This window comes from Corapipo altera, unplaced genomic scaffold (genome assembly GCF_003945725.1).
Source record: "Corapipo altera isolate COAL_440 unplaced genomic scaffold, ASM394572v1 61411, whole genome shotgun sequence".
Lineage (NCBI taxonomy): Eukaryota > Metazoa > Chordata > Aves > Passeriformes > Pipridae > Corapipo > Corapipo altera.
The window spans coordinates 3558568-3582113 of record NW_020884875.1 but is presented as its reverse complement, the minus strand read 5'-3'; the positions used below and the strand labels follow the sequence as shown (position 1 = coordinate 3582113).

The following is a 23546-nucleotide window of genomic DNA, read 5'->3' as shown; positions in this document are numbered from 1 at the left end:
TATAACTTTTAATAGCTTTTCAGGGGTATGCCTTTTTTTTTTTTTAACTGTAAAGAACCTTGACACGTATTTTGTGTTCAAACCCCACCGCACTGTTGGCTCTGCAAGAGAAGAGGCTCAGCGATGTCCTGCTCATCAGCATCCCACGCTCTCTGCACCGACCCACCCTGCTGGCACTGCTGGCATGCTCCTGCAGCCTTGGCTCTGCATCCAGGGCACGGATGGCTTCAGACTCAAGGCTGAGGCAGCGACAACTTTCATAACCAGCAACGGTAATTTGTTAAAATGTTCATCGAAATAAACAGTTCTAATAACATTAAGTGAGGAATGATTCCTTGGGGAAACATTTAGGCTAAAAAATAAGAAATCTGCATGAAGAGCCTAGCAGTGTGAAGTACATTGTGAAAGGAAAAGGTATGAAAAGATTTTACTTCCCAACACATAAGAGAATGTAATAATTAATTTTGCTGAGGGAACAAGAAGGAAAGACATAGGGCAGTACTTTCATCCAAAATATGCTGCATTTTTCAAGGTGAATGTTACTGTAGAGCTCAGAAGAACTGCCTAGACCAAAACTGTTTTATAATAACCATTTTTACCATTAAAATGCAGGGGTCTTGACTTTAAAAAATGGCAGTTCTCCAGAAGGAAACAGATTTGGATCCAGCTGGCCTTCCCAGTCAGATTTGTATCAATAATGGGATAAGCTATTTCCTGGAAGTAAGGAACTAGCTTCTATTTTCAAGCTTCTTGGAGAATATTTGCTTTTGCCATTCTAACAGTTTTGCAGATGTAAACAATGTAATCTTATTTTGAATTTGAGATAAAGTATAACACAATATTTTTGCTACAAAATACTACGTACATATACTCATGGCACTCTATCCATAACATAATGAAATATCATAAATTTATAATGGAAAAACCAAAAGAACTTTCAAATACTACTTTTTTTGAAAATCGTGCAAAGTTTTCTGCATTACCTGCCCTCCATAATAAAATTCCTCAGAATCATTATCTCCTTCAGAGTCTTCTTCAACTGTGCTGTTGTGCCGTGACTCCTTAATGAAAAAGGAAAGTTAACAATGATAAAAATAATATGCTGATCTTGCATTTATAGCTCTAAATATAACTACAAGAATTACTTTTTTACAAATAAGCTCATAGCATCCTTTCTTAAGAGATCTTTAATTATAATTTTTCCAGAGGGCTGGTTTTAAGAATAGTGAAATATCAGAGAAAACAAGCACCTAATACAGGGTATATGAAAATACCTGAATATATGTTGGAGCAATAATTTTTGTCTGGCTACAGAGACAATGTGGCATTTTAAAGAACTGGATAATTCAGCAGACTATGCAGGGATACTTCACTCTGTGCTTTTGCTAAACAAGACTGGTTCTGGATTTAGTTCTTTTGCTGTTTCAGTGAACTAGCAATCTTATTTTACTTTAGTCTTGTAAATGAACTCAAATACTTTAAGGAAATAATTCGATTCCAAACACAGAATATCTAACATTTCCTTCTGTGAAAAACTGACATACCACTGGTTAATTACTCTTTTTAACAGAAAGTCCATGCTGATGCCAGAAAAGGTCAAACTTAATTTTCTGACTAGCTGTGCTCTGAGACAGCGAAAAGTTAAGGATTAGAAAGTCATATGCTTACTTAAGTAAAACCTGCTCTAAATAAGCTGCCCTGTGAATAATTGCATCAAGTAAATAGAACTGATCATGGTACAGACTGCAACTCAGCATGAGATGAAATGTTATATTCTGTTTCCCAAGAATGGAACCTTTTCTTATAATTATGCAATTGCTAGAGATAATAATTCTTGTTTCCCACAATGCATACATTATTTCTATGACCTATGCTGATTAGGAACCCCTAAAGACCAACTGTTAAAATTGCAATTCTTCACTTTAATCTGAACATGATGTACCAGCCGCTTCTTTTTTATTTATGTCGTGCACAGAACTGCTGTAATGGAACAGAAATCAGATGTATGAATCAAATAACAGACATTACCCCTAAATTCCATAGTCATGAATGTCAAAATATACCTATATCAACAATTTCTATGGTCACACATCGTAATCCCATTTCCCTATCTCTGCCTTTAAAATTCTGCTCTATTCACTGCATGTATAATTTTACAGCGTAAAAATTGTATTTTGACCAATCTCGTCGCAATTTTGTACGACAAGGTATAAAAATAATTTCTGCTTCTACTTCACTGAAAAGAAATAAAATTGCTTTGTTCTTCTTTGTTTTAGAATAACCTTAGTTCAAAGGGAAATCTGTTTTAGAACAGGACTCAACTGAACAAAAATTCCAAACTGTCACATTAGAATAGTGAAAAACTAATCATATCCTAACCAAACCTTCAACTGCGTAGCCAACAGAAATGGTCAGTATTAGAGACTTTCTATAAAAGGTTTTTATTTTCAGTACTTTCACATTTAAATACCTTGTTCAACTAAAAACAAAATAAAAGCTCAAATCCTGTCCCACAGAAGCTAACTATATCTCAGGCTTTTAATCAAATGGGTGAATTCTTCCCATACTCGAATTTTTCCCATGTTCACAGAGCACTGAATACAATGATGAGCCAGTAGAAGCAAAGTATTTTCAGTGCAGTTTTTTACATCAAATCAGCTTTCATATACTAAAAAAAAACTAACAATGCATACAACATCCAGACATGCTTATCCTCCCCTTCCAAGGTCAAATATAGATCAAGCCTTAAACACAGTCATCAAGAAACAGCATCCATCTTATCAACGGAAATCTTAACTCAAGCACCTGAGTTCCTGACAATGCTTGAAGTAGGAGCCTATGTGGTACTTTCTTTGAGCCCATAACACTGTCAAGCCTTGCAGACTTCACATTAGTGCCACTGCTTTCTTAATGTCTCAGTGAGACTGGTCAGGGATCGATTAGCACCAGGTACAGTATAAATACAACCATTACTGGAAGACCTTAATACTCAAGACCCTACTTATGGTGAGGAGAGTCAAGCAGAGGTCTAGAGCTTCCAGTGGGACTGCCGCAGGCTGCATGAAGAAGCAGTGAGCTAAATAATTGGGATGTGGTCTTATGTGCAAGAGCAGGCTAAAAGGTAATGGGATCACAATCTACTTCTCCAGGAGAGCTGTATTTTTAGGTCAGATAGGGTCTACACCACTGTCAAACAAAAAAATGAGATAAACATCAAAACCACATTTCCTAGGACAGGAGGAGAATTTCTATCACAATTAAGTGAATCGCTGGTTCACCCACACATGAAACATCCACACATGTGTAAACATGTACAGATTGCATAAGCACACTTTGATAGGAAGTCTGTGGTAACCATTCATATTTTATTATTTACTGCTGTTTCTTAAAAAAATTTCTGTAAAAATATGCATACAAGAAATACATACCTCTCCATTCTCCCTCTGTAACTTTGATTTTATGGATAAGCAATAGTTGACATCACTGTTTTTTCTTATTAATTCTTTAAAAAAAAAGAAAATAGGGAATATATGTGAAAAAATGTGAAATAATTTTGCATAAGCAGACTTGGAATTCTTAGTTGCAGTAGGAGAGCAAATAAGGAACAAAAAGTTACAGATATGAAATGCATCAAAGAGTTTACAATGCAACAGTCTAAAATTAGGAAGCCCCTACCTCCCATGTTTTTAAATGTGAATTGAAACTCAGCTGATTCACCCAGGAGATCTGCTTTTTGCCAATTTGTGATTTACAATTTAGCATCATTCATTAATTTTGTATAATTTATAAAGGAATGAAAAATCAAAACCCCTCATGAAACTTAAATCAGATCATCTTCCATATAAAACATGAGATTTCACTCTATTTTAAATGATGGGTTTAATTTCTTTTCAAATTAAAGAAGTATTTGCAAGTAAAATTAATTTCAAACTTCTGACTATAATACCAAGATTTTGTTTGTGTGCCACTGTACCCACTTCAATAAAATTACTCTTGATTTACATCTGTAAAAATGAGATCAGAGACAGGTGATCAGAGATCATACTGGTCTCCCAGTGAAATTCAAAGTAATTCTGTGTTATGTAAAAAAAAGCCCTACAGACTTACAATAGTAATAATAAAAAAATTACAAAGTCAAGTGTCCCTATCTGAAGAACTGCCAGAATTAAGACTGTCTGTGCAGTTTCTTCAGTAACCTGAAACAATCTGAGAATTTATCTGCTAAAATATAAAATATCTCTGTGGAATATGCACAAACCTTTATTATATACAGTATAAACGCCTGTATGCCTGACAAGCATACCTTTCTGTGTATCAAATAGTTTTTAAAAGTAAGGAAATAATTTAAAATGAGAGGTTTCCAAAATCATTTGGAAAAAATATATGATTTTGCTATAGTCTAATTTAGTGAAACAGCTGAACCATTTTGTTTGAAATTTCCTGAAATAATTCACCAGAGGCAATGGTAGTTACGGACTATTTCATCTACAATGGTGAAGATTTAGTGAAGTTTTAAGCATGTGAACACAAAACCTTTTAATTGAGAAGTATTAAGGACCTCCAACTATTCAAGGGGAATTTCTCTAGCACAGGCTGCAAGACATTAAAAGAATAAAATACATTTGCCTACACAAATGTGGTGATCCTTAAAGGAGGTATTTTAATTTCTTCTGTTCCGAAAGTAGGACAATTTACTATGGCAAGACTGTGAGAAAATAGTAAACTGTACAGCTGTACACATTAACACATCTCCCTTTAAGTGTGGACTTGTCTTTCCTCACAAAGTATGAACTTGATAAAACTATCCAGACATAAGATTACCTGTAGCAATTTGATGGAAAATTACTGGAATTGGTTCTGTTGTGACTAACACATCTTCATCGTTATCAGAACTGGAAACATAAGTGTTATCTACGAAAGAAAAACACTTTGCATGGTGAAGTCCCATTGTGCTCTGCCAACCCTTTCCCATGTTTCTTGTCCCACCCTTGTACCACAAGGAACCACTCTGAAGATGGTTAGGGGAGCTAAGCACTATCTTCCTGGTGCTTTTGGCTTTTTCCTTTTAAGATTGTTAACAAAAAGAAAGAATGGAAGATTCAGACCCAACCTTTATAAAGCAAACCCCTGGAGTTCAATGTCACGGCTTTTATGACTCACACCTAGCAGTGCTCTGAACCAAACCACAAGGCTTACTGTGGCCAACCTTTTCCAAAATTAATACCTGTTCTCTGTTTTTTTGCTATGCCTGATACTAAAACTCAAGCTAGATCTGCCGTGCAGAGTGAAGGCTGCACTGAGAGATGGGCATTAACAGCCAATTATGCAAAATACCCATGCCTCATTTTGTCTAGTTACACAAAGGTTGTTTGAAGTGTCTTCTAATCAGTGGATAACCTTTCCTGTGCCTGATTCAGGAAAAAAAAGTCATCCCACTTAACAAAAACATTAGGTATGGATATGAATATGATAAGTCTATTCCAAATTTTCTTTAAAAATATAGGGATTAGGCTGAGGGTTGTGTTCTGTTTGGGTTTTTTTGTTTGGTTGCTTTTTTTGCTTTCCAACCAAACGTTTACCAACAACAAACAAGAAGCAGCAAGATTTTGTGTACTATCTGCACAAGCTAATTTTGCATGTATTGCTGAACCGCCTATGACAATAATGGTATTTTGTTTTCTAATGATCTGGGCTGAATTGAAACTTGTGCTCTAGAGCAGAAAGGCTGACAATTAAGATAATACAGATAAAGAGACAAATAAAAGAACTGAAAGAAGGACTTATCTATTACAATTCTGAACAACCCAGTTCCACATCAGCAAAGTTCATGAACTCACAAGTAATTTCAAACATGCTCCTGCAACCTCAAAGCCTTTGACCCAGGTGCTTCCAGTAGAATGTTAAAGACATTAAAATTAATTGAGAGGAAAATTCAGTAATATCATCCTTTGTATCACAGCAGTTCTTAGCCACCTTTATCAGAAGGGAGCCTGAGCTGCCAGCCATTCCTTGCACGGTGTGCCACACTGCCTGGGCAGAACAGCAGCCACAATGCCACACACAAATGGGTCCTGGGGTTTTCCTGGCCACCTGGGAAACAGCCTTTCTACCACGTTCACATGCATCTGCCGAGTCTGACACTGTCCTGCACCTTTGCCTGCTTCCACTCCTATGCTGTCCCATAAAGGCACTGTGAGTGATCTGTGGTTGGCTCAACACACACAGACTGTGTGCAGGTAGTGCTGCAGGAGGCCAACATAGATTCCTGGGCACTCCAGTGGGCACAACAACCTGCTCCATCAGCTGAGCTGGTGTCTGCTCAGCTGCACGCTGGGCACAGGGACATGTTTTAGAGCCATGGCATCATGCAAATTAAGTGGGGTCCCTTCTGCCAGCATTCACTCCTTCTCCCACTTTTGTCTGCTGGCAGGAGAGGCATTGAGTTATGCCTCCAGGACAGCTGCATCTTACACTCTCCAAAAGGACCTGTCTTGCCTTTATTTGCATATTCTACCTTGTTGTCATCATTTCAGTGTCAGCCTCACCATGCTGGATAGTTTTGGGGCATAAACAACACAGGCCCATCCCTTTCCAGGCTGGAGAGTGCAAGTTACTGCTATAGAGTCTAATGAGTTGGGGTAAGTGAGGACACCATTTGGCTCTAAATATATCTAACACCATATATAAGGATGGGAGAAAGGAAATCCTTGTGCTACAGCTTATTGCTGTACAAAAAACCTAGGAAAAGCAGTATGTTCTGTAATGAATACACATACATATATGGAAAAAAAGACTGCTTAGTAATAGGTTTTATAGATTTTTATTATGTTTTTATGTCCATTGTCATTCTTTCTCGGCAGCTGGAAAATGATTTTCACTGCCAAGTTGGCGTTTTTTTCCTTTTCTATTTGGCAGTTATTAGGGTTTTTTTTTATCTTCCATCAATCTGATGAAACTTAAAATTAAGATATTGGCTTTGGTTTGTTTTCTTCAACATCTAGTTTCTAACTCACTACACTCAGGAACACCTCTCCTCGTAAGAGGAGGATCTAGTACCTGGACCTAGTGGAGGGATGCAGCAAACTACTTGCTGCCAAACTGTTTCTCTCCGTCTCTGCTGCAGTCTAATGATGTCTAAAAAAAGAATGTTTCTGTTAACAGGTATGTAACACACAAATCAGTGGGATAAAAGACTACAGCAGTTCTACAAGTTTATGTCAGCCAACACAAATAATTCTGAACATATATTCATTAGCAAAATGCTTGCTGCTGTAAAAGCTCTCACAGGAGTCATGATATTGTCATATTAATAGGACTTTAGCATACTCATTGATGTTAATATTCTGTAAGTGCTACTTAGGAGTATTATTTTCAACAGTTGTGTCAATGTTATGAGAAAATTGTTACAGAGGTATTTTGTTGGAATTGTTATTACCTGCCACTAAACTTTTCAGTTCTATTTTCACAATTTCAGCAATGGATATGTAACTTTCAGACACTTCTGTCTCAGCACTATTCCTGCTAAGTTTGCAGTGTGCCTTTGTAAGTACATTTTTAGCTTTCATTCACAATTATGAAACTTTCAAACACTTTCCACTATTGAAAGTTGTCATGTCACATTACAGTTTCCATAGGTACAATTTAATGCTCAGCTGTTTGTATTTGATGCTTTATGAAGCAATTCAGCAACAGCTACACACAGTTATCAGTACCAAGGTGGTGATGCTGCATACACAACAGCAGTGTAGACAATGAGAGTGTGCATATTACTCATATTACTCAAAGCTCTTCTTACTTCTGGTGGTATTACTTTAGCTGAATCAACATCATTTGTATAGTGACTTCATGACTTCTATTTTCATATATGTATTGCATGCATTAGCAATTTATCTGATGATCAACTATGACAGCCTTGTCCTGGATTTACAAATTCAATCCACTCTGTATTACACACTCTTAAACTACACAGGATACAAGTCTGGTATAGCTATGCGATAATGGACTTAAACCTTGGACTATAAAGTTTTATTGATGAGCACGTGCTGCTCTGAACTCTATCAACGAGCAACAGCACTTGAAGAACACCTTCCAGTTGAGGAGGACAACAGGACAGAGCTTCCCAGACTTGACACCATCGCACCCTGACATCTCCCTGAAACATCCCTTAAAACACATGCCAGAGAAGAGAGCCATGGTCAGCAGTAATGTTAAGCTAGAAATTTAGGACAGAGACAGGAGACAAAGAATCTGGTTCACCAAGTCAAAATAAATATTTTATGATCAAAGCCGTAAAATGGTAAAAAGTTATTAACATTCCTAACAAACCTCTTCATCATGAAGTACACATACATCCTGCAAAACCTTGAGATGCGAATGAAATCAGATCTTTCAAAGCTTTGAAGGGTTGGATTTTAACTAGTAGACGTGCAGGTTTACTTTGTGCTCCAAGCTAGCTATAGTGTGAAACATTCAAATGCTATCTGCCTTTAAAATATAGTGGGTGATGGTAGAGAATATTCATCAGGTTTTAAGGCCAACAAAGTCACTCAGGCTTGTAGGCCATTGGGACATGCTGCAAATAACATTCACAAGGGAAATTTGAGGTCTGTCAGACAGAAGTGTTTGCCAGGAAATGAGATCTCATATGCTGTGGGAGTAACTGCTGCTGGTTCAGTGCTCCAGCTTGCCATTTAGTTAGGGGCTCCCAGAGGTAAAATTTTGTGATGTTTAGTAGAAGAAACTGTTAATAAGACATGGTGAAGATTTTTTCCAACCATTTTTCTCTCCATTCATTGTCAGCCCAATGGAGTAATCAGTAAATCAATTTATGACTGTGCATTTTTTGAATCTCACTTTTTCCCCTTTCTACATACTGAATAGACTAATATTAGTATAATTTTTCTTTCTAGTTTTTATTGGTTAAAAAATATATCTAATAAAGGTTGTTAGCATTCTTTCACATAATCCAGTTTTTAGCACCACTGTTGATTTTTTTGTACATATGCTTCAAACACTGCTGTTTTGATCAGACATAGTCTGCTGCTCATCAGTGAAGAAGATCAAAGTCATACTTCTTTAGAGCTTCTAAAAGAAACAAGAAATGTTTCTTTGCGAAAAAGTACAAAGATGTTATGGACAAAGATCAAGAAAGTACAGAGGGTTTAATATCATTCATGGCACTTACACTATTCAACAATCACAGGTGCATAGTGTGGTGCAACCCGACAGTACTGCCATGTACTATTAATTGCATAGCACCTGTCATCCCTGATTTCTTCTTCTGTTCCTGCTAGCCTGTGCTGCCTGAAGTACCTGTGCAGTCTCTTTGTGAAGGAAATTGGGGAAATAGGCTTCCTGAAAACTAGCTTTTGCTACTACCTGGTTGTCTTTCCTAAGAATAATTCCCCTTGTTGAGACTGGCCACATGGTTACACAAATGCTTTTGCCAACCCAGCTTTGCAAAGTAACATTACTGAAGGTCCTTGTATGGATTCTTGGCTCCAACTAACCCTGAGAGGCATCAATGCACAGTCCACAGGCTTATCTTGGAGAACATGAGTAGTCTCATCAAGGTCTAATGCAGAAGTTCTTTGCTGGCTCTGTGCCAGGCTGCTCAGATTCTTGAAGATCAAGCTTTATCTACCATGCCAAAGAGAGGCAGGGCACTTTCTCACTCCTGTCACTGCTGGCTCTAGACACGGAAAGCATTACAAGCCTCAGTCTCTCTAAAGTTGTGAACCTGTGTTCTCACCCTGACCCATTTGATAAATGATGCCTGAAAAGGAGAAATGACTATGACAATATTCTAACTAATGGAAAATTATTAGCATAAGATGCACCTGGAAGACATTAACACCCTTTCAGATCTTTCCATCTGAATATAGCAAATTGTAGTAACATATATACATGTCTCATGTACAAGAATGTTGCACTGTACCTGGGTAATCCTCAGAGACATGCACTGAATAGGATACACTGTAAAAAGAAAAGAAAAAGAAACGACAACAAAATTAGAAACAACAACATTAACTGCTGGCATAACATTTTTTCCTGCACCTGTATTATTTTATGCCTATTTATAGGTTCTTGACAGTTTCCAGAACAGAAGGTAAGAGCTATTTTCATGGCTTCTGAAGTGCTCAGCTGAAAATAAAGAGCATCATTGTGAAAGCTTACTTCACTAAATTGGCACACCCTGATTTCAACCTTCTTAAAAGGAGTATCAAAGCAGCGCTAAATTCCCTTTATGGTAACATTTCACAATATCTGTATGTATGATTAAAAAAAAAAGGTCACTGACTCTTTGAACACCAAAACTAGTAAAGCCCAGTTTTCCCTGCATCTGGCTTTTGGGTTTGACTCAAGACTCAGCAGGAGGCCTTTCTCATTGTCTGAAGCACTTTTTTACATTCCTGTGAGTCTCAGCAAAGGCTCTGGATAGCTTGGTCTCCGTTCTCTTATCAAAGTTCCACATTTTATGTCATATCTGTACCTTTGGGTCAAGCTGCGTTCAAATCAAATTTTAAAGAACAACAGTCACACCAAAGGGTAGCTTCGCTAAGTGGATTACCTGAATCAACCTCATCAGAAAAGAGTCACTCAAACACACCATCCTGATCCTCCAGCTCAGTCCACGTCTGTTTTCCCTGCCACCCAGGGAGACCTTCACTAAACTCGCTTCTGAGAGCAGGACAAATAGGCTGCTCAGTTATCTAACTACCCATCAAGTCCTTCTGGTTTTAAGTGTGCATCTTCATTTTTGCATTAAACACATTCGACTCTGCACCACATTGAAAGCTTTCTGTTGCATAATTCATGCTATTTCCAATTCTAAATCCTATAAATTGTGTCAACTTACTCATATAAATAATACATAGTACAGGTTCATGTCTGTAGTGAGTTAAGCAGACAAAGGCAGGATGGCACAGTCTTCTTACTAAATTTTGGTGTCTCTTGTACTTGATGAAAAAGTGCTGAAAATTGGTTCAGGGGATCTTTCTAAGGGACAAGAGTACAGTTTCCATGTAGACAAGAAACTGAAGCCAGGTATGATTTTTAACTTTTCTCTCTCATGGGCTTGTGTTAAACGAGCTCCACTTTCACAGTCCAGTGACTGTAAGAGGCAATCAATATGAAAAAGTAGGTCCCTCCCACTTGCTTCCGTAAGTCAATCTATTAACACACAGCTCTGTCACTTGTTTTTGCATGTCATCTATTCTAGATTATTTTATGTATTGTTTGATTAAGAGGTAAAGATGCCTGTTTCTTCAACACCTGCAAATGTTCACAAAAATTGAAGCAGAAGGAGTGTTTATTACAGCTGAGCACAGATTTCGTCACACAACTCTTGACAGTCTCTGTCAAGCCAGCTAAAATCCCATCATTGCACACATTCAACATTTTATTATTTTTTCTCTTTTAATTATTTTTTAGACATTTGGAATAGGCAGCATCTGTATCCCCTCATCTTGGAGTATTTTCCCTAAGAAGTGGATTATTTAAATCTAATTAATCTGTCATGGTGTAAAATATCACTATTTTAAATGGGGAAATATTCCAAAATAAGGAAATGTTTGATCTTACTGTGGTCACATAAGGAGAATTTTGCTCTGTGGTATAGAAAAACAACCAAAAAAAAAACCAACCCAGGCTGTCAACTGAGGGCCTGTTCTCATCAAAACCCATGTTCTAGATGTTGCCTTTGTTATCATGACTTCTTCCTTCCACTACCAAAAGAGGTACTTCCATCTTACTCTTTTAGACTGGCTGCTTGCACACCTCTTTGCTGCCTCCAGAATTTCTATATACGGGTTTGTTTTAATGCTGAGAACAAGAACAGGGGCTGAAGAGTTACACAACTTCCATCAGTGCAGATACTCAAAACTCAACTGGCTAAAGCCTGCAGCAACTTAACCTCATTTTGAAGCTGGACTTGACTTACTCTACCTGCACATGTGCAGAAACTCTATGGAAGTGTGTTTTTCTTCATCATGTAGTTATCCGAGGCAGCAACTTCTGTGGTAATGCTAAATGGAAATTAGTAACCAAAAAACATACCTTTTTATTTATTTCATCTTGTGAGATGGAATAAATAAAAAGGTTTGTGAAAATGCAAGTCAGAAATAGTCTCAAACCAGACCCTGTGGTGACTGTTCAAATCCAAGGTCTGATCCAGTACCCAGTAAATCCAGCAGTAGGAAGAATAAATGGCTTGAGCACCAAAGAGAGGTGGTGGTGCTTTGCTTGGGCTTGTCATCTTGTGTTAGTTATGTGTGGACTATGGAAGCAAAAAGCGGAAATAAAACTAATGAACAAAACAAAACTTGGATTTGTGTCTCAGCTCACCTCTGTGATTGTCACATATGATCACATTTGGGCACATTTTTCTGCATTCAGGATAAACTGCTTCCTACTGACTGTGCACATGATTTGCCAGAGAACAAGATATCACAAGGCTATTAAAGGTCTCTTAAGGGACTCCTGTCATGTAGCCACCCAGGCATTCTCTCACTGACTTCAATGAGATTTAGAGTCCAGACAGAAACACAGGACTATGATGGCTTACAGCACCTTAATGTGCACAGACTTCAGTAAAGATGCAGAAGTTCAACACCTCTCAGTGTTAAATCCTCTCAAATCCAGAGAAGCCTTTACTGAAGCAGTTTTCTCATTTAAGTACTCAGAAATGCAACTGGAATTAATTTAGGCCTGGCCCTCACATAGAAGTACAACATGATTGTTCCAGTGAGAGATGTGGTTTTTCCCCTCTGGCAATGCAGTTCCTCTGTACAACCTTATTGCAGTTATTAAATACAGCTTATAGCACTATAATTTATTTCTATTCCCATAAATCTAACCATCACCATTGCTCGTTCAGTTATATTGCTTTAGCTAAACGAACACAGCTAAACTTCTGAGTGCAAACAAAGCCTTGATGATGGTGCTATTCCTGTTTTATCAGCCTAGACCCACTGCAGAAGACATCCTGCAGTACATATGTTGCTCGACCCGTAAGCTCAGAACAAGTTTCATACTAGAAATGGCCTAGTAAAATTTTTCTTATTTAACAAACAGTAAAGCACCATGTGAGAAATTAGTGGAAACTGTCAAGTTTCACTGCTTATGTGTTTTTAATGTAAATTTCTTATTGCTTGAAATAATATTAACATCCACAGCCTTGGCTTAGTAACACTTTTAATCACAGGGGTCTCACTGTAAGCATTTTCCAATGTGTTTTAACCATATCTGTTCCTTCTTCAGAAAGATTATTCTGCAATGGTTCATCTCCACTGGAGAAATAATTCATCAGCTAGACAAGGATACACCATGCAATTGCTATTTTTCACGTTAATCTGTCCCAAATGAATATAAAAAAAGTCGATTCGCCTGCATTTGACATTACTATAATTTATGAAAGCTAGTTAAGAAGAAGTGAGAGTCCAAAGTGATTATACTACCAGACAAAATGTTACCCCCAAATTGCATCTCTAGGGCAAAGAAAAATATCGGTGAGACTGAAAAAGACAGCAAAGCAAAAGATACTTTGATAAAGCACATTCATAAAAAGGAAAAGAACCAGCTTCACCTCCTTACATCAGTTTGGAAGACTGCTTCCTGAGCTTTGAACTGCAGTTTTACCTATCATGATACAACCTAGGATCAAACATGCATCCTAAAGCCACAACAGTAATGCTGTAGCTTGGATGTAGCTTCCCATCAACTCTATGTTATCTCAGCTCTATACCACTGATGCCTCAGAGCTTTTTTTGGATTTTTTAACTTTTACGGATTTTAGGTATAGTTTCTTTCTAGGAAAGAAATCCTTTAAGCTGAATTTCCAGCTGTTTTGCACAGCGGGAACAGCGTGAAGCATCTGGTACAAGTCTAAGATTTATGCCTATGTAATAGTTATGACAATTCAACCAGCTCTGTTGCATGGCAACAACTGACTTACTGCCTTATCAAGTGTGGAAACTGTGATCTAGTTTCTATTCCAGTTTTAGTTGTCTCTAGTAGAGCTAGAGCTCCATGTCCTAATGCAAGCTTGCAAACTTGCTGAATAAAGGAAATAAGATTTTTCGTCATGTGGAGTCTTACAGTAGTCTAACACCAATCTGTAACATGATACCAGAAAGTAAATAGGATTCCCTTAATCTTAATGCATCTGGAGTTACAGAATTCAGATGTTATTTTTTGTTTACAATATTCCAAAATCTCAGATCTAACCCATTCAAGACGGTGAGATGAAAAAATATTACTGAAACTTTCATACAAAAAATAAAATTATATTGGTTACAACTTTGGACCAAAGGGCCTTTTTAATGACCTACATAATACTTCTGAAAGTACAATACAACCCAGAAATTATCTTTTCATTCTCTTCTAGTGAAGCAGTGGAAAGGAGTAAGGTCCAGTTGGGGAGATGCAACTGAAACTGCTTTCTTTTACAAGTTTCTAGCTGTCAGCTCCCAAAATTCATACTCATCTTCAGTATCTACACATAACATGCCATAGTAGATTAACATTTCACGAATGTCCACTAATTATACAAAAAATGTTTCCATTCCCATCTTCAAGCCTTTGTTTTCTTATCTTTGAAAATGCTTTCAAATTCTTCAGTGAATTCCTGTTATTGCCACAGCCTTTAGCCTTCTCTTCTACTTCAATAAGATCACCATTTGATCCTGAAACTAGACCATTCATATTGTTTTACTTCTGACCAGCCTTCTTCTTCAAACAAAATTGTTTCCAAAAAAGCATTCCACCATGAACACAAGCCACTATCTTTCCTAGTAACTATTCTGAGATCTAGTTTGAAATTTAATAGCTTGACAGTAAATCCCATCACAAATACAGGGTGGAAATTATGATTTTCAGAACACATATTGTGGGATTCCACCCAAACAAAACTTTCAAAACGCATTTCTGAAATAGCTGACCTTTGAACAAGGGCCTTCAGAATTTATAGGAAATGAAGGCATTTAGGCATTGGCCAGATGAAAAACTAGGTGCACTTTCTACACAAAAAAAATTGATTACTTAACAAAAACAAACAAACAAAAAACACTTGTTTTTTTAAATTGACTTTATGTGAATTAGATGATGTAAATTAGAGAATTACAAATCAAAACTAATATTTAAACACACTTCAAAAGGCTTCACTGTCAAGTCTTTCTTCCATTTTGTATATAGATTACATGTATGCAAATAACAGCAGAAGAGACTCAGTAGTCATTAGCAGCAATTTTCTGTAGCAAAAAGATATTTTCTGTTTAACGGACACCACCAAAAGATTAGTCTTATATAAAGTCACAGCCTGGAGACAACCATTTCATTCCATGTTGCAAATAGAACAAACAAAATAACAGCAATTGAAAAATAAGCAAAAATTACTCCTGTGTTACTTATAGGCAGGACAAAGAAACTTAAAGTAAACTCTCCATTTGGTGTTCAACTGCCACAACTCTGAGTGAATGATAAATGTTAGGGATTTTGACACTGTATGAAGAAATGAAATAACTACTTCATCACTTAGTATATACGACTGCTGTGTCATGAAACACTTCATTACATTTCAATGGAGCTCTTCAAAAACCAATACAATTACACTACAGAAAAAATAATCTTGCTTTTCCACTTCAGAGTTTTTGAAGGATTCCATTCCACCCAGCACATATAAGCTGAGGAAATGCTCCACCGAAGCTCATATTCAGAAACATACACAGAACTATGGTAGTATTCTGAATTTTCCTATCTTATAGATTTTTTTCTGATCCCAGATCACACTTGTTATTTCTGGAAACAAGTACTTAATCCTTTCCTAAAAATTTCAATATGTATTCCAAAGGGTGCAAATTTTGGTGAGTACTATTTTCTTTTTTTATTTTAAATATTTGCAGCTTGCTACTCTACTGGATTGTGAACCGTTTCATATCCTACTATTTTCTAGATTCTTGATTAAAACAATCCAATGGATTTCTAAACAGCTTTTCAAGTACTCTTTCAAATGCTTTGAATGTGCATGTCTGCATCTCAGCAATTTCTTTTTAGATATATAGGTCATTTCGAATGTCCGTCTAAAACACCTTAGCTCAATGAGTTTCTGTAATCCTTGTTATCTGACAACTGATGACCTAGCATCAGTCACAGCTACTTTTTGCTTCTAGAGCCAGATGTTTGCAAAGAATTGAAATATATGCACATGCCCCTTTGACTATACATCAAAAGTCTCCATTATGCACCAGGAATTACACAAAAAAGAGTAACAAGTGACTCTGAGTAATCTTTTCCTCTGGATGCTGGAGAATGTGCGTGCGTGATGACATACGAAAAGTCCCAGGCACATTCATTGATGACAGATTAGAACTATTCCAAAGAGAGATGAGCAGTGTCAGTGCGTCAAAAATGGTACTGCTTTTGTTTCTTGACATAACCTAGGGGTACAGAAGCACTGAATCAAAATTACTACAGTTTGCATTTGTCACTAAGAATAATTGAACTACTGGTCCTCTCATGCAACCAAAGTGCATCTGAATCAAATGGAGAATGTTACTGTTATCGGTACTTTGCCTGAAGGCCTGGTGTCCACCGAGACTCCGTCCAACCCCCATAGAGGGAGAAGGAGGAGGGAAGGGAGGGGAAAGAAAAAAAAAACTTGCAAAACCAAGGCTGCTAAGAAAGGCGGTTTTATATTTACACAGAGAAAAAAAAACTATAAGCACTATACACACAGGGTAAACTAACAATAAAGACTACTTCCCCATGAAAGGTGTTTTCCTCCTCCAAAAACAGCCGTCTATCCTGTTCAACTGTCACAGAAGAGAAGAAGGAAGTTGTTTCCTTCTTGTTCGGCAGTGTCCAGGGCCAATTGAACAGCTTTGAGTTCCATGAATTGACTCGATTCACCTTCTCCTTCAGTAGCTTCTGCCACTTGTCGTGTGGGACTTCAGACAGCTGGTTTCCACTTCCTGTTCTTCCCTACAATACGTCAAGAACCATCAGTGAAGAGGGTATAATGTGTTTCTCCTTTGGGTAACTGATTGTATGGTGGAACTTCCTCAGCCCAATCCACTTGTTCTTTTTCTTTCTCATCTGCCAGACTGAAGTTTCCACCTTCAGGTCAATTTATTATGATCTCTAGAATTCCAGGGCGATTCGGGTTTCCGATTTGGGCACGCTGCGTAATCAAAGCAATCCACTTACTCCATGTAGCATCATGGAGTAGAGGGCACTTTTCTCTTGAACATTCAGCTCAGCACCGGTAGTCGGGGTGCCAGGAGAAGTTGTGTTTCTGTGCCAATCACCTCTGAAGCTGCTTGTATTCCTTCATAAGGCACTAGGATTTCCTTCTCCGTGGGAGTGAAGTTGGCTTCAGATCCTCTGTAGCTTTGGCTCCATAAACCAAGTGATCGGCCTTGGGTCTCACCAGGTACCTTTTGCCAGAGGCTCCAGGAGAGACCATTATCCCTGGTTGCAGAATGAAGTACATTTTTCACGTTTGGTTCTGCCCTGACTGGTCCAAGGGCCACGGTGTGTGCAATCTCCTGCTTAATCTGTTTAAAGGCTTGCTGTTGTTCAGGACCCCATTGGAAATCATTCTTCTTATGGGTCACTGAGTAAAGAGGGCTCACAATTTGGCTGTATTCAGGAATATGCATTCTCCAAACACCTATGGCCCTTAGGAAAGCTTGTGTTTCCTTCTTGTTAGTTAGTGGAGCCTATGATCTTATTGATGACTTCTGTTGGAATCTGACAACGTCCATCTTGCCATTTCACCTCTAGGAATTGAATCTCTTTGGCAGGTCCCCTGACCTTACTGGTTTTGATGGCAAAACCGGCTTTGAGAAGAATTTCTATGATTTCCTTTCCTTTTTCAAAAACTTCCTCTGCTGTGTCACCCCATACAATAATATCATCAATATATTGTAGGTGTTCTGGAGCCTTACCCTTCTCTAGTGTAGCCTGAATCAGTCCATGGCAGATGGTGGGACTGTGTTTCCACCCCTGGGGCAGTCGGTTCCAGGTGTACTGTGTGCCCCTCCATATAAAAGCAAACTGCGGCCGGCACTCTGCTGCTGAGGGGATGGAGAAGAATGTCTTTGCAATATCGACAGCGGCATACCACCTCGCTGCCTTGGACTCCAGCTCGTACTGGAGCTCCAACATGTCTGGCACAGAGGCACTCAACAGCGGGGTAACTTCACTTAAGCCACAACAGTCCACAGTCAGTCTCCATCCTCCATCAGATTTATGTACAGGTCAGATGGGGCTGTTGAAGGGTGAGTGGGTCTTACTGACCACCCCTTGGCTCTCCAGCTCTCGGATCACCTTATGGATGGGAATCACAGAACCTCAGTTCGGTATTGTTGTCTATGTACTGTTGTAGTGGCTGTGGGCACTTGTTGATCCTTTACTTGCAACAATCCCACAATGGAAGGATCTTCTGAGAGGCCAGGCAGGGTAGATAATTGTTTAAATTTCTCTGTAGCCACTGTGGCTACACTAAAAGCCCATCGATACCCCTTTGGGTCTTTGAAGTATCCTCTCCCGAGATAATCAACGCCAAGGATGCAAGGGGTCTCTGGACCAGTCACAATGGAGTGTTTTTCCCATTTGTCTCCCATTAAACTTACTTCAACCTCTAGCACTGATAATTCTTGACTTCCTTCAGTTACTCCAGAAATCCAAATGGGCTCTGTGCTTTTATGCCTCGATAGCATCAAAGTGCACTGTGCACCAGTGTCTACTAAAGCTCTGTATCTCTGCGGATCTGATGTGCCAGGTCATCGAATCCACACAGTCCAGTAAACCCTATCGTCCCTTTCCTTCTCCTGGCTGAAGGCAGGGCCCCTCTATTTTTCCTGGTCAGAGTATTCACTGTCTGACCTTTGCATTGCCCAATCAGAGGTCTCCCCATCAGGATCACAGGAGTTGATCTTAGTCTTTTTACGTCTCAAAGGTCACTGAGTTCTTTCTGGGGTCTCTGCATCAACTACATGGACAGCCTTCTTACTAGCTTTCTTCCCTCTCAATTCTTGTACTCAAGCTTCAGGTTTACAGGTAGGTTCATCATCCCACTTCTTCATGTCTTCCCCTCAGTCACGCAGAAAAAAACACAGTTCACCACGTGGTCTACTCCTGGGGTTTCCTTTCCTTCTGAGTGGGACAGGAGACCGAGACCGATCTCTTGGGCTCTCTCTGTGGCAGTTCTCACATTCAGGGCACTTGCAAGGCCTCTCCTCAGTGGAGGTGTTGGAGCTGTCTCTGGAATCTAATTTGTTGGCCTGTGGGAGTGAGGAGGCTTCCATACATTCTTCTATACTCCATATCCAGGCAGACATCGTGTCCACAGTTGGTTCATCCATCTTTGGATGGTATATTGTTACCAGGCAGTTAACATATGATGCAGGGGCACCTTGAATTACCTTTCTCCACATGGGCAGCATGCAAGGGACATCCTCTGGATTGCTGAAGAGGGGATTACATGTGCCACTGTAAAGGATTTCCAGCATTGCCAATTCCCGCAGGTACTGGATGCCTCCATCTGCAGTAGTCCATTTTCTTGGGGAGCTCGTTAGATTTACCTTTAACTGGTACCTTTCTCTCATGCTTGAGAGGAGCCGAACCCAAAGAGTGCGAATGCCTCTCTCCTTTCCAATTTCTTTTTCAATTTCACGATCTCTGGCAATAGATCCTAGTTGCTGTGCTTCATGACCTTCTAACAGGTGACTACTAGCCCTGTTATCCCAGCAGCGGAGCAACCAGGTAAGAATTCATTCACCAGGCTGGCAGCTGTAATCGCTCCGCAAGTCCCGAAGTTCTGATGGGCTCAGGGACTGGCTAACTTCGCTTTCCTGTCTGATTTCCTCTCTGCTTCTCTCACGTGGAACCGCTTCCGCTTCCTCTAGTGAATCACTGGCTGTTTGTCCTGCCTCCCCTTCTTCTCTTGGAGGTGTGGGCGGGGTAGATCTTTCTCCTTCTTCCTCCCTTACTAATCATGGAGGTAGGCCTGTAGGTCCTGTAGATCTCCTTACCCACGTCTTCCTTTTCACTACAGGGTCAATAATGACTTCAGATGTTGTAGTTTCGGTCCGTGTCTCAGTCATAGTCTTTTTACAGTACTGAACAGCAGCTTAATAAGCACAGGCCAGGCCCCAGTACAGGGCAAGAAGTTGCTGGTTTTGATCAGGGTAACCAAGGCATCCTTCCATTAAATGACATGTCAGTTTGTTAGGGTTGAATACTTGTTCTGATGTAAAGTCCCAGGCAATGGGGGGTGTTAAACACCCTAAGAACTTGCCTAAATTAATCCACATTCCCTGTCACCGAGGAACTGGGCCCCTTAAGGCACATTCCAGTAAATTCTCTCTTGAAGGTTGCTTTGTCCTGCAACAAGGCACCAAAGACAATACTGTAGTCCCCAATCCCCATACCATTCTCATAGTGTTGATTATAAGCAGTCCCATGGCCAAAAAGCTCAAGTAAGGGTTAGTTAAGATCATCGGTACTTTCATTGTAAAGCCATTTATGTCAAAATTCAAAAGGGAAAGAAAGTTGTGTTTGTCCCCTTGGAGGTCTTTCAAAGGGTAAGTTTCACATCCCAGAAAGACTGTTAGTAAAAGTACAAGTATAAATACTAAAGCTGGGCGTAAGGCCATGTTTTATATTAGTATGTTCCCAAGTTAGCAAAAACAAAAAGATAAGTGAGGCAGTATTTATATAAACAAACTTTCTTGGCATCATTCCTAGGTTTCAGCATCAGATTTTCTTATTGGCACTTTGGCTGAATGTCCGGTGTCCACCGAGACTCCGCCCAACCCCCACAGAGGGAGAAGGAGGAGGGAAGGGGGGAGAAAGAAAAAAAACTTGCAAAACCGAGGCTGCTAAGAAAGGTGGTTTTATATTTACATTGAAAAGAAAAAATCTATAAGCACTATACACACAGAGAAAACTAACAATAAAGATTACTTCCCCACAAAAGGTGTTTTTCTCCTCCAAAAACAGCCGTCTATCCCATTCAACCGTCACGGAAGACAAGAAGGAAGATGCTTCCTTCTTGTCTCTTTATATCTGAGCTGATGTAACATGGTATGGAATAGCTTATTGGTAAAATATACATCAGGTGACCTAGCCTAGTTCCGTTTCCCTCCCAGGGAAGGTTACAAACCCACTACAGTTACTCATCAAGCTCTGCTTGATTTAGCATGTCATTCAAATAAAGGTGACAGAGAAAACTGCAGCTCAACACTTTCCCTTTTCCAAAGATTCCAATGAAACACGCACAACAACTTCTAGTAAATGCATCAAAGTCAACAAGATTAATCATCGCTCCAGCAAACATGAGGGCACTTCTAAAAACAAAATTAAGAAATCAAGGACACTTGGGGGGTGAAAAAGCATGTGCTGTGTGTCATTCTGGAAGGAGTTAAATCCAGATATACCTATTCGTGCAAAACCAGGTTGCCTGCAATCAGATTATATGAGAATCTGATCTTTTAACCCAGAACTACAAAAGCCTCCTTTTCTTGCAGTCACCACTGTTTGACCAGGTCCAGCTCCTTCCCCTCAACATGGATACACTTTAAACTTCCCTTTTGTATTCTTGCTTCTCTCCACTGACACACTGGTTTAAATTCCCCTTCCATCCTCCCCATTAGCTCTTCATTTTCAGTCTTCCCCAGGAAATGAAGCACAAAACAAACTCAGGACAAGCTCTTGACCCAGGTTCAGCAGCAGCCAGAGCAGATATAGGATCATAACCTTTGGGTACTTTATTTCCATGATTGGGTCCATCTTCTTACACTGTGTGCAAGGTTGATTTTTGGTTTTGGTTGGTTTTTTTTCAGTTTGTGGTCGTGTGCCTTTTTTTTAAGGAAGAAAGTTCTTCCTCTCTTCAGCTTGTATCTTTTCATTTCGGAGCACTGCTGTCAGAAGACATCTTGATATGCTCTTCCTGGAGCCAGTTAGGAGTTACCTTAAAGCCATGAGGTTTTGATCCACACTGTTCCTATTGGAGGGCTGTTCTGAGGCTCCTGTAGTTGTAATTCTAGTAATTCGATTCTGAACTCAGATCAATTCAACAGAAAACTCCTTGTTCAACCCCCTGTACAAAGTCTGTGTGTCACAACCTTTCAAAACAAAACTAAAAGGACACAAGAAGAAACAATCATGAACCCAAGGCAGAGACACAAGGCAAACTGCAAAATGAACAACTACCCAACAAGAAAGAGTCTTGTCATAGGAAATTTTACCTGATCATTTCAGCGTATAATTTCAGAATCTTGACAGTCATCAAAACCAAAATCTCATATAAACCCCATATAAATACCTGGAGACATTCACTGTTTTACTTCACCATGTCCCTAACAAGTGGAATAACTCCTTTCCTTTGCATGGAGTGCTCAGCAAAGGAGGAAAGTCCTAGGCATCGTTCTTTGATGTCTCAGTCTGAAGAGACTGGAATGTTTGCTAAAGAGGATGAGTTATGAGACAGACCAAACTCCTCTCTCTCAGCAATTGTAAATTCAAAAATTAAGCGGTTTTAATCGAGGAAGTGTGGGGAAAAAAAAGAAGAAATAACAACCCTTTATTAAAAGATATATGTATATTGGTAAGAACAGTAACAGAACATAAAAACAACTGAATAATGGTCCTGTATCCAGAAGTTCCCTTCAAACAAAAGAAGAAGTCTGAATACTTCTCTGTCTTCTAGTGCACTTCTAATCACGGTCGGCAGGGGGCGCTGTTGGCTCACTGGAGGTGCAGAGCCTGAAGTTCTCTGTGTTGACCTGCAGGGGGCGCTGTTGGGCTCTGGCGGTCACCACGCGGGAAGCGGGTCTGGGGAGTGGTCTTGGATCGCGGGAGAAGTCGAAAAACAAAATGAGGGACCCTTCCCCCAATGGAAGAAAGGGGGAAAGGAAAGTAGTCCACCCCCAACGGAACTCACTGCTGTTCCCGATGATGGTGTCTCAAAGCTCCTCTTCTCTCTCCCTCAGTGAGCACAGAGCTCTCCGATGAAAACACAGTAGGCTCCGGCTGGAGTCACAAGGCAGTGTGCAAAGCCAGCCGAGACCAGTGATCGGCTTCACCAGGGTGAGAAGCCAGAAAAGCCTGGTTTCCAGGCTTTTTCTCAAAAAATGCCTGCACACAGACTCTGTCTCCGTTCAAGAGAGAGAACTCAGCAGTCTGCCCCTCTCCCCTCCAAGCAGAGCCAGCCCCCCCTCCCAAAACTCCTCCCCTCTCCCCCCAGTCTCTGATAAGCCATCAGCTAGGAATGCGGTCTGGCCAGCTAGACCCTTTGTAAGGCTAATTGATCTCTTCCCCCTTTCCATTCAAATTCCGTCTTTCCTACAGTGGGGGGGTAGGGGGAAGAAAAATTCCACTCTTAAATTTATAACCTATAACATTTGATCACTCCATACATTCATTAAATAGTTGGCATTTTGGTGTGCGACAGCCATTGCTGCACAGGGAAAAGATAAAAAATTTAAATACTCCTTCTCTTCCGTTTTTTGAGATATGTCACAGAATTCAAATTTTTCACTTTC

General features: G+C 39.5%; 1 protein-coding gene across 3 annotated transcripts in view; it reads right to left on the bottom strand.

Moving 5' to 3' along the window:
• The window catches only part of PARP8 (poly(ADP-ribose) polymerase family member 8), a 124700-nt gene that overhangs the window by 49636 nt on the left and 51518 nt on the right, over positions 1-23546 (bottom strand). For 2 of the 3 annotated variants that reach the window (XM_027634887.1, XM_027634886.1), the window contains exons 3-6: positions 9938-9975; positions 4822-4911; positions 3429-3502; positions 984-1061 (exon numbers count right to left, since the gene is read on the bottom strand). In XM_027634887.1, coding sequence (XP_027490688.1) covers positions 984-1061; positions 3429-3502; positions 4822-4911; positions 9938-9975 — 280 coding nt within the window. Of the gene's footprint in view, positions 1-983; positions 1062-3428; positions 3503-4821; positions 4912-9937; positions 9976-20295; positions 20300-23546 lie in introns of all 3 variants that reach the window. The other variant, XM_027634888.1, reaches the window with a different exon arrangement.